Source organism: Podarcis gaigeae, assembly GCF_964106915.1.
Source record: "Podarcis gaigeae genome assembly, chromosome: 3".
NCBI classification, from domain to species: Eukaryota; Metazoa; Chordata; class Lepidosauria; order Squamata; family Lacertidae; genus Podarcis; species Podarcis gaigeae.
The window spans coordinates 53,570,728-53,582,812 of NC_139680.1; the positions used below are offsets into that span (position 1 = coordinate 53,570,728).

Below are 12,085 nucleotides of genomic sequence, written 5' to 3' on the forward strand. Positions count from 1 at the left end.
AATAATAATAATAATAATAATAATAATGCAATAAAACATCAAACATTAAAAACTTTCCTAAACAGGGCTGCCTTCAGGTGTCTTCTAAAAGTCAGAGAGTTTTATTTCCTTGACATCTGATGGGAGGGTGTTCCACAGGGCAGGTGCCACTACTGAGAAGGCCCCTTCTGGTTCCCTGCACCTTTGCTCCTCGTAGTGAGGGAACTGCCAGAAGGCCCTGGGGGCTGGACCTCAGTGTCCCGCCTGAACAAGGGGTGGGGGTGCTCCTTCAGGTATACTAGTGTCTATTCCAATTGGCAAGTGCTCTCCTAGGTCTTAATAGATATCTTTGCCAGTCCTGCTTCCCACGACCATTTTCTAGCAGGGACTGAATTTGGGACCTTACCTTATGCAAGGGCAGCATGTACATACACTGCCATGAGGAATATCAGACCTAGGGGCTGAATGCAGCCATTCAGGTGTCACTATTTGGCACTTAGGGTTATTTCCAGGGTTATTTCCCATCTCCCTGGGAAATCAGAAGCCATCCAGTCAAGGATGAGGTGCCTTAAGATCTATGTTCTTTTGCCCCATGTGGATCTTCTACATTGGAAGGGGAAAGTACAAATATTTGATGGGCCAAAGATACAGAAGCAGGTTTTCTGTTTTGTCTGAAGATGGTGGATGTAGCAGACCTCACAGACTGATTTCCAATTCAAGGAACGTCATTTCGCTGGGTTCATTCTGCAACTTGAAGCTTTGCCATCTGCTCTTCTGATCACATTATGGCTTCCGTCTTTTCACACTCTCGGCTGTTTACATCAATTCTTACTGCTGTTTCTGGGAATCCAATTTTCGTTTGGTTCCCAGCCATAGGAGAAAACAGCAATGCAGCAGACCTGTAAGGAAGAGTCCAAACATGTTCTAACTTAAGATGCAATGATAAGTGGCAGAGAGCAGGAAATGTGAGTCAGTTGTGCATCTTACCCTTTTTGTCAGCTTCAGAACAGCTCCAAACTTCTTGGACCGTCTAGAGGGGTTGGGAGCTGGGGGCACTGTTATACAGTGGTTTCGCTCCTTCCTCCTGGGCCGTGTTCAGAAAGTGGTGGGGGGGATGAGTGTTCAGACCCTTGGGCCCTCACTTGTGGGGTACCTCAGGGTTCTGTCCTCTCCCCCAAGCTTTTTAACATCTATATGAAGCCGCTGGGAGAAATCATCAGGGGGTTTGGACTGGGTGTCCATCAATATGCAGATGATACCCAGCTCTACCTCTCTTTCAAATCAGAACCAGTGAAGGCGGTGAAGGTCCTGTGTGAGTGCCTGGAGGCGGTTGGAGGATGGATGGCAGCTAATGGATTGAAGCTGAATCCTGACAAGACAGGAGTACTGTTTTTGGGGGACAGGGGGCGGGCTGGTGTGGAGGACTCCCTGGTCCTGAATAGGGTAACTGTGCCCCTGAAGGACCAGGTGCGTAGCCTGGGAGTCATTTTGGACTCACAGCTGTCCATGGAGGCGCAGGTCAATTCTGTATCCAGGGCAGCTGTCTACCAACTCCACCTGGTACGCAGGCTGAGACCCTACCTGCCCGCGGACTGTCTCGCCAGAGTGGTGCAGGCTCTAGGTATCTCCTGCTTGGACTACTGCAATGCGCTCTACGTGGAGCTACCTTTGAAGGTGACTCAGAAACTACAGCTAATCCAGAATGCGGCAGCTAGACTGGTGACTGGGGGCGGCCGCCGAGACCACATAACACCGGTCTTGAAAGACCTACATTGGCTCCCAGTACGTTTCCGAGCACAATTCAAAGTGTTGGTGTTGACCTTTAAAGCCCTAAACGGCCTCGGCCCAGTATACCTGAAGGAGCGTCTCCACCCCCATCGTTCTGCCCGGACGCTGAGGTCCAGCGCCGAGGGCCTTCTGGCGGTTCCCTCATTGCGAGAAGCAAAGCTACAGGGAACCAGGCAGAGGGCCTTCTCGGTAGTGGCGCCCGCCCTGTGGAACGCCCTTCCAGCAGATGTTAAAGCGATAAACAACTACCTGACATTCAGAAGACATCTTAAGGCAGCCCTGTTCAGGGAAGTTTTTAACGTGTGATATTTTAGTGTTTTCTGGTTTCTATGGAAGCCGCCCAGAGTGGCTGGGGAAACCCAGCCAGATGGGCGGGGTACAAATAATAAATTATTATTATTATTATTATTATTATTATTATTATTATTATTGAGTTGAATGAAATAATGTAATGCTGGCCATAGAAATCCATATTGTGTTTTGCATACATAATATTTTTGTGTGGGTTTTTTTGGAGATATATAAACTACCGGTAGATGTTGAATTACTATCTGTTCAGGCCATCAGTGCATCAGTCAGTAAAGGAAAGAAAACACAAAGCAGAGAGCAAACGTTGTCAGAGCACACTCTTGGTGTAATGGTCAGGCTTTGAAAAGGGTAAGGAGGTGAAAGACAGTCCTCTGAAATTTTAGCAATAAGCAGGGAGGGAGAAGAAGACTGTGCTCCTCCTCTCTCCTGCTTGGTGCTGCCTCCCGGCTCCTCCTCTCCTTGCCTGCTGCCACTCCCATTTTTTCTTTTCCTATTTCTCCACACCCACGCTAGTGGCACCCTCTCTCCTTCTCCCTGCCTCACTCTGAGAAAAGGCCTAGGCTAGTGGATCATTCCTCAAAGCGAGGCATTCTGAGGGAGCTGCTCAGGACTCTGCTAGGGATGATGGGAGTTGCAGTCACAAAACATCTGGAGGGCCGAGTTTGTATATGCCTGCTATATGTCATATGTGTGGCATTTCATAAGACCATGTCTTTGCTGTATTTTTAAACCCCTTTCTCTGGATTAGGACATGTTTTACCTAATGCAATATTTCTCCAGAGACATTTCTCCAGACCCTACAAACAATTAGGCAATCAGGTGTTTCCCACAGCTCATTCTTTAGAGTGCTATGGGTGGTGTGTATTTTTTTTTTTTAATGACTGGATCTTATGTATATCTTTCTTAAATTCTAGTTGATAGGAGAAACAATGGCTCAGATTTCATCAGTTCATTGGGTTCTTGTATGTCACATGGAGTACTTCTATGAGGTGAAATGCAACTTATAAACTATACTCCTTTTACATGTCATAAATCCATCCTTAGAAAAAAGGGCTCGACGGAAGCTGAGCCAGTTTTGTGACACGAAGAACGAGCAACCCCGCTAGCTATGGTTGCTTCCAGATGACCTACTGGGGGGGCCGGCCGCACCGGGCGCAACATCTGGGGGGCGCGCGGAAGAGACTGGAGTGCTAAAATCCACAGGTTAGCGGGCGCAAATTACTTCCTTGCCCCGGGTGCTGACAACCCACGCTATGCCACTGCCTACTTCTTGAGCATTAATCCCAATTTATAGGCATAAAGTTTGTGGAGAGGCTAGACAATAAGAGCTGAGTCAGGCTAATGGCCCATTTAGTCAAGCATCCTGGTCTTACAGTGGCCAATGAGATGCCTCTGGGAAGCCTGCAAGATGGACATGAGCTCAAGAACACTTTGTCCACCTGCGATTCTCAGCAACAGGTATTCAGAGGTGTGATGCAAGAGTACCAAATCACCTTTAATTTTGCTATTATTATTATTATTATTCCCCAGCCACTCTGGACGGCTCCCAACAGAATATTAAAAACACAATAAAACATCAAACATTAAAAACTTCCCTAAACAGGGCTGCCAAAATGGAGGTGCGGGGACAGAACCAGTCATATAGCCCTCTTGACTATTACACATATACCATCTTGCTTGTCCTTTCAGCCTCTGCTGAAGACTTTCCTCTTTCAAGAAGCCTTCTGAGATTTTTCTTAGTTGGCATCACTATTGTTGTCACTAGAATTGTTGTTAAGATGTTTTAGTTATTTTATCATTCCAATGAAAGGGTGAGCAGGATATACATAAATAAGCAGACAGTTTAGCACAATCAGCTGGCAATTGTGGACACCATTTTCTATTGGTATCTAATCCATCTTGGGAAATTGCTAGATTCTTTGCCACAACAGTTTCCTACTGGAAATGAATTCTATAGTTCAGCTTTCCTCAAGCTAAGTGCAGCTACTGGAAACACTGTGACTCGGTTTCCCCATTTCAGGAAGAATTTGCTGATTCAGAGGCTCTAAGTGAGGCTCTTTTCTATTCCCCCCCTTCCCACCCCATGTATTGCAAAGTATTTTTTACTCATCTATCATTTCTTCTCCCATTCTTCTTTCAAGCTCTTCTTTCATTTGCAGGTATGAGATTGAATCACACTTAAAAAAATAGGTGCCTGTTGAGAATTGTCATACCGGAAGACCTTTAATTAGGTTGACCCAAATGTGAAAGAACTGAACTTTAAAATGTGTGCAGAAGTGTGAATTTAAATGAGTGGGATTTTCTGAATCTTGCTCATCAAGCAGCAGAGCCTGGCCCACTATGGTCAATAGGGCGCTGCCCCACCAACCTCAATCTGCCATCAGCCAGCCCCTACCTATGTGCCTTTTTGCAGCCGGTCAAGGAGTGACTCTGCCTGCCATTGGATCTGCTTCACCTGCTTTTGGCCTTCCTGCCTTCTGCCCTACCAATCCCAACATGCAACAGCCACCACTGTTAACAAGTCACACCCAGTAAGATCCCCCACCATTCCAATATGTCTCCTTGTAAAAAATAATAATCCCTGTTGTTTTTTCCCCACTCAGTCACACTGGCTTTTAAAAATGGCATCTCTCTGCTCTGTAGACCCATGAAACCATGAAACAAAATTCCCTTTGGAGCTCCTGTTTTCCTCCTGAGAGCATTTTCAAACAGGAGCCAAGGAAACAGAAACACTGAAGGATCTTCATAACTATTCAGGATTCTGATTTCACTGAGCTGTTAGGAAAACCAGTTGCCCATTGCAAACGCACCACCTCACATAGTCTGTTGAACAGAAAAACATAGCAAAAGGTTCTGTAGTGTTTGCAAAACACTTCCAAGACAGGGCAGGTGGTGTTTTAGAAAGTTTTGCAGAGTTCAGATGAAATGAACAGACAAGCTGAAGCTGGTTTTTGCTAAAGCACTAGCATAACAAATTTAAATATGTAGAGGAAAGGGGGAAAGGGGGGCAGGAATGTATGCAAATATCTCTCCCCCTTCCCCCATGTGCTCACCAGCTTCTTTGTCACATTTAACATGAACTTACATTTTTATCACACACTCCAAAAATGATAGGCTTTGGTTAAATTGATGCAAACTTGTATCAACGTACCATAATATTCTCCAGGGTGTTTTATGAAAAAATATCGCCATCTAGGGTAACTAATGCCTTATCTTTTTATATGATATTGGATTTGGGAATCCAAATATCAGCAAGATCCACTTAGGAAATGCACCTTGTAATACCAACCATTGCTAATCCAGGGAAAATAGGGACCAGGTATACTAATTTTCCTTGACTTTAACATAATAATCAGAAATCTGTATCCAATGTTTGATGCATTGTGTTTTAATCTAAAGTGTCCAAAGAAATTTCCACTTAAAAACAAATAACGAAAAGAATTTTTGGTTGCTTTCTTTTGATTCTGATTCCGAACCTTTCCCCAATCTCATGAAGCTTGTGATAGTTCTCTAACTGGCCTTTAAGAAAGCTGAGCTAAATATTCGCTGTAAAGCTGAACTGGTTCTTATATGTCTAGTGAGTATTTTGAACCTGTATTTTATAGTGGTTACATAAATATGCATATAGCTATATATAAACATACTGTCAAAATAAGTAAATACCACAAAGGCATATGTAATCAGCTTCTATATATACTATTGTTCCTAAAACTGAAAACTAAATTTGTTGTGTTTTTTAAGACTCACAGGACAACGGGATTCTGCACATAAGTGCAGATTCTGGATCAGGCCTTTATTAACAGATCTCATTTCCTTCAGGAACCATAAAAATTGTTCCTTTGGAGAGGGAAGTAAACAGAAACAGCATTGAACATTGCCATCTACTGGTGATATTTTCCTTCAAAATCAATATCACAATGAACCCGATGCAGATGTACTCAGACATAAATCCCATTAATCTCAATGAGAATCTCTGGTAAGTGTGCCTAGACTTGCAGCCTAAATAACCTACTGTCGTTAATAGAATGTATTTTCAAAGTAACATGGTAGCCTGCTGACTTTTGCAGAGAGTAAAAAAGCAGGGGAGGAAGGGGCAGAGCTGGAGAGAGTTCCTATAAGCAAAGGAGACTGCCTACCCTTGTGGACACGAAGAAGGAGCAGAGAAATGCCAAAGTTGAACCACATCATCACCACTCAATGGATCATGTTACTGGCATCTTCTTGTTGAGCCCAGTACCTTCTTCTCAATTATTACTCATTGGGATACTGAACCAGTACTCACATCAGGATGGCTTTAAAAGAAGACTAGGCAAATTAAGGGGGAATAAGGCTCTCATTAGGGACGTGGGTGGCGCTGTGGGTTAAACCACAGAGCCTAGGACTTGCCAATCAGAAGGTCGGTGGTTCGAATCCCCGCGATGGGGTGAGCTCCTATTGCTTGATCCCTGCTCCTGCCAACCTAGCAGTTCGAAAGCACGTTAAAGTGCAAGTAGATAAATAGGTACCACTCTGGCGGGAAGGTAAACAGCATTTCTGTGTACTGTTCTGGTTCGCCAGAAGCGGCTTAGTCATGCTGGCCACAGGACCCAGAAGCTGTACACCGGCTCCCTCGGCCAATAAAGCGAGATGAGCGCTGCAACCCCAGAGTTGGCCATGACTGGACCTAATGGTCAGGGTTCCCTTTACCTTTACCTTTACCTTTACCTTTAAGGCTCTCATTGGCTACTAGCCATAATGACTATGTTCTCCTTTCACTGCCAGAGGCAGTATGCCTTTGAATGTCAGTTGCTTGGAGTTGGCCACTGTGAGGACAGGATTATGGGCTAGATGGGCTACTAGCCTGATCCAGTAGGGTTCTTCTTGTATTCTGGTGTTGAGAAAGACTTTGGGAACATCTAGGTCCACACTCACCAGGTTGAGCAGAAATGCCACCAAATGCAGCAAGGCTGGATTGCCACATTTTGAAGTTAGCGGAGTAACACATCTAAAAAGTCCCCCAATACCATTGCTCAGAGTCAAAAAACTGGAGGGGCTGGGTTAAGAGTTAACAAGGAGAATGGGGAAAGGAATAATAAAAAAAGGTTTCTTGCCTTTCTCTTTGACTCCCCACTTCCTTGCGGGTGGCCACTGGTATCATCTTTGTCAAAGCCCCTAATATGATCAGATCCAGTGCTTATTAACATATGTGAGAAAGAAGTGCATAGGAGGAAGGCAGAAAAAGCATATGGTGCCTGCTTTTGTTCACACAAGAGAGCTATATTTGGCTGCCCTGTGGGGGCAGATCCTAGCAACATGTTATATTTGGCATTTTGTGAGTGATATTATTAATGCATTTTTTATGATACTTAGAAGGTGTGATGAGAGAGTTCTGACCTCTCCCTGCACCCTGGCATCTCCTGGAAGACCAATTAGCAGGGCGTCTGAGTTCCTTAAGTGGTCACAGTGGTGTATTAGAATGGCTTGGATCATTCTTTGTCTAGCTCCTTCTCTTTCAACTTACTGCCTTGGGTGACCCTGCTGGGAGTATGAGCTTCAGCTTCGCTCACAAGGGTCTAAGGAATGTACAAGCCCACTCACTCCCACCAATGTCCCCACTGTGGAAGGATGTGTGGGTTCAGAATTGGCCTCCACAGACACTTATGGACTCATTGTTAAAACCGTGTTTATGGAAGACAATCTTACTCGGCTACGAGTGATCGCCAAAGATTAGAATGTATTAGAGTGTTGGCTCAGAACCTAGGACACCATGGTTCAAATCTCCACTCTTTCATGAAGCTCACTAGATGACCTTGGGTCAGTCACAGTCTGTCAGCTTAACCTACTTCACAAGGTTGTTGTGAGGATACAGTAAGGAGGAGGAGAACCATGTACACAATTTTGAACTTCTGGGTGGGGGGAATGATGGAATAGAAATGTAAGCAATAAAACACATGAACAAATATCACATGCCAATGGACTGTCACTTGTCACCACCTACTGAGTATAGAGCAGTTGGACTTTACAGAAGCTTGGCAAAAAGTTCCAAGGCAAAGATGTGGAATGAAATACCTAAGGGTCGTCTTCTTCTTCTTCTTCTTCTTCTTCTTCTTCTTCTTCTTCTTCTTCCTCCTCCTCCTCCTCCTCCTCCTGCTGCTGCTGCTGCTGCTGCTGCTGTTTTGAATCTCCTTGGGCCAATCAGACTGTACCAGCTGCAGTTGAATGAAACAATTTTTTTAATTAATAAAATATATAGAACATGATATTATAATCAATTTAAATGAACAATTTAAAAAGGAAGTTCTAACTTCTGAACTTGCCCTAACTACCTGCACAAGTTACTGGAATTATCCATCTCTCTTCCTACCCTCCTGGCAGGTGGACAGCAATGGAGCTTTATTAACAGGACTTGGCTAAGCATATACAGTTATTTGCCTGCCGGTCTTTCTTTTTGTGGTGCGTTTGTCTTCCCCACTGATTTGGGAGAGATTTTGTAAATGAGCTGTGCATCATACTAAGTACCTATCTAAGAGATCACAGAGTGAGGGTGGGAAGCCTAAAGTCTGTGTGGACACCTGAGTCCACCTGTTCTCTGCAGGTGATCTAGCAAGGTGCAGCTGCACTCTCTGTGCAGCACCTCATGTGGGGGGATAGTAATCCTTTGTTAATTGTGCAGCTTCCCAGACTGAGGGTAAAGAGGTGCATATTTGAATATTATAATGTCCAAAGAGATGAAAATCTAGTACTGGTTGGATTTCCAAAAGTAGGTAAATAGTTGTGGGTGGTGGGTTTTGCTTGTTGCTTTTAATATTGGGGAACATTATATTTTATTTAAATGTCCCGCAGCAGTGGACATTCAGGAGTGGACGATACAGTCTCCCCACCCAATGTGAATTGGCAGTGAACATCACTGCAGGGCACCGTGAATTGGCAGTGAACATCACTGCAGGGCACCGTGAATTGGCAGTGAACATCACTGTCTACAAAGTGCCTGGGGATCACCTGTTTGCTCCGGGTATTTATCAAAGATCCAGTATCAACCGACCCACTCTAATTCATCAGAGGTCAGCATCCATACTTTAGTTAGAACTGCCGGGAGCCTTGGCCCTTAGATCGCTCAGTCGGTAGAGCAAGAGCCTCTTAATCATGGGGCCGTGGGCCTCACGTTGGGCAAAAGATTCCTGCATTGCATGGTATTGAACTATAGAACCCTCAGGGTCCCCTGCAACTCTATGAAATCGCGCCCTCTGGCTTGGAAGCCTGATCTTAGTGACCAGGTCTGTAGGAGGCGACTACGGTGACTCCACTTTGCACGCGCTCAAAAGAACCGTTATCAGAACGTCCCTTCCTCTGGGGACGAGCCTTGGAGAGCAAACGGGAGCTGTATCTGAGCAAAGAGGAGTTGCTGCAGGGGCACCTGCCCATGGCTTAAAAGGAAAAGGGAAAGAGGTCGCGAATCTGACGTGGGGCAGAGTGCGTGACAATGGGTGGGCAGGGCTTTCCTTTCTCCCCGGCCTGGCGGTGCTGAAGGGGGAGAGCGGTTTGTTCTCGACGGCCCTCCTCCTCCTCCTGTCCCCATAAAGGAGCTTGACTGGAGACAGCCTTCACGTCTCATGCCCCTTCGGCTCCGTCTGTGCCAACCTGACCAGCACCTGCTCCGTTCCAGATCGCGCACCTGTCCTCCACCACCCCGCCTTGGGGCCGCAGTGGGGTTGGGTGGCCGCCTCCCCGCGTGCTCTCCAGCCCCTCTGCGCCCCCGACCACCCATGGACGGGGCGGGCGCTGCGCCCTGAGGATGGAGAAACTGGCGAAGTTCCCGTCCCGGGGCGCTTTTGCGCCGGGCCAGCCGCAGCCTCCGCAGCAGGCGGACGACGACGAAGAGGACGAAGAGGAGGACGAAGACTGCTACGCCGAGCTGCTGGCCCAAGGTTTGCTGGACGAGGCGCCCCAGGGCGGCTCGCTGCCCGGAGGACGGCGCCGCGGGGCCCCCGAGCCGGGGCTCCGCGCTGGGATCAAGGCAGGTGAGGGGGCAGCTGCACGCCGGCCAGCGGGAAGGGGCAGCCCAGAGAGAGGAGATCACAATCCCTCAGGGCCGGTGGGGGCAGCCTCGGATCGGGGAGTCCTTCCTCGTGTGTTCCTGCTGGGTTGGGACCAATGCCGTTGCGCACTCTGCACCAGCCCCGGGGATTTGTCACCACCCCCTGCTCCCGTTTGTACTGCCTTTGGCACTGGGAGCAGAGACCAGGATGGAGGATGCTCGGGTTTAAACTCCTTGTCTTCCCGCCCACGGATGCGAAGGGAACGTCTTTCCAAATAATTGCAGTGGAAAGAGATGCCACGGAGCCAATGCCGAGTTTTTCTCGTTTCCATTGCATTCCAAGTACGCAGTGAAAAGGACGCACAGGTCATCCCCCCCCCCTTCACCCCCTCAGTTTGGTGAGAAAAGTACAAAGGCTTTCATTCCCACCGAATTCCCTCCCTTTCGCTGCCGTTCTCTCTCTGAAACCCAGATCCTAAACATATTTACAGAAAGCGAAAGGCTGCAAGAGGTCCCCTTGAACTCAGCAGGACTTCCTTCTAAATAAATACAATCGAGTCTCCCTGATTTTAGCTGGGCTTCTTAGAATTACAGTCACAGAGCTTGGCTTCAGTTTACTATACAGATGTGCAAGATGGTGTCTTTTAGTGGTGTAGTGTTTGCTGGTGCTAAAGTCTGCAAGTCTGAGGTGGACATTCCCTCAGCTGGGTATCTACAGATTCCAAATTGGCAAGGGAACATTTACTGGAGTAATTTCTATTGGTGTATGGGGTTTTGTTACCGAGGTACCCAAAATTCAACAGTCTGCATGTGAGATATGAATAGAATAGCTAAAACAGCAGCATTGATTGGACCAAATATTCACCTCTTCCCGTATGCCTACCAAACATTCTTATTTTCACACCTTTTAAAACTCTGTATAGCTCTATGATAAGAAGACGAAACTAGAAGTCATCCGCTGCAGCCATGGGGATGTTGCTCTTGTTGCATTGGGACTATGGGATGTGGTTGTGTGTATGCATGATGTGGCTCTTTGCCTTTGCAACACACCTGATCTAGATTAGGCTTCTCCCCATGTGGCTCTGATTTGCATCAAGAGGGGAAAGCTCCCATCCAAGAAATCCAAGTTCAAAATTGTGTGGAGTTCCCAGGTACAGGCATAGCAAAATAAAATGAACCAACAGCCCACAGTTCATTTTGATTCATTGTGTTTTCTTCTTAAACTCCCTTGTGCTCAGAAATTCATTTTAACCGTGAACCCCTTTCCTTGGAAGAGGAAGATGGAAAGAGCCACGAAAGTAAGATAAAATCTCTGAACAAACACTCGCCTCCAAAGAAAACGATCACTCAGATGATGAAGGATAAGAAGAAGCAGACGCAGCTCACCTTGCAATGGTAAGACCACTGGCCACTCCAGAGTGCTGGTTAACTCTGCACAATTACTGAGGAGTGAGTCCCATTCAACTCAATGGCACTTGCTTTGGAGTAGACACGCAATGCCCCTTTCCTGCTACTCCAGGGGTATGCAACATGGTGCCCTCCAGATATTATGGACTATAATTCCAAGAATATTTGCCCATCAGCCATGCTGGACGGGGGTTATGGGAGCTGCAGTTCAAGCACCTAGTGTGCTCCATGCTGTGTACACAGTGTTACTTTTTCCCATTTAATGTGTTCATTTTTAATTGTTTTAGGCTAGCATGATTTCCATGTCATTGTAAGCCTAAATATGGATTACCAGGACTGCAATAATAATAATAATAATAATAATAATAATAATAATAATAATAATAATATTTGCACCCTGCCCATCTGGCTGGGTTGCCCCAGTCATTCTGGGTGGCTCTTTGGGTGGCTTTTAGCTCATTGTGACAGCTGATCCAAGCTTTGGCTTCACATGTCGTTCACATGCAGGATTGTGGTTAAACAAACCTTGGCTACAAATCATGGTTGAGGAAGAGTGATCTTAACCATGATCCCGCATGCAGGTGGCAC

General features: G+C 46.3%; 1 protein-coding gene across 2 annotated transcripts in view; it reads left to right on the forward strand.

Annotated features, from left to right (window-relative positions):
- Positions 1-9,400: 9,400 nt before the first annotated feature.
- RFX6 (regulatory factor X6) overlaps positions 9,401-12,085 on the forward strand; it is a 30,050-nt gene continuing 27,365 nt past the window's right edge. Inside the window, exons 1-2 of one of the 2 annotated variants that reach the window (XM_083734000.1) lie at positions 9,401-10,073; positions 11,329-11,485. In XM_083734000.1, coding sequence (XP_083590126.1) covers positions 9,848-10,073; positions 11,329-11,485 — 383 coding nt within the window. In that variant the 5' untranslated portion in view covers positions 9,401-9,847. The remainder of the gene's footprint in view (positions 10,074-11,328; positions 11,486-12,085) is intronic. The other variant, XM_083733999.1, reaches the window with a different exon arrangement.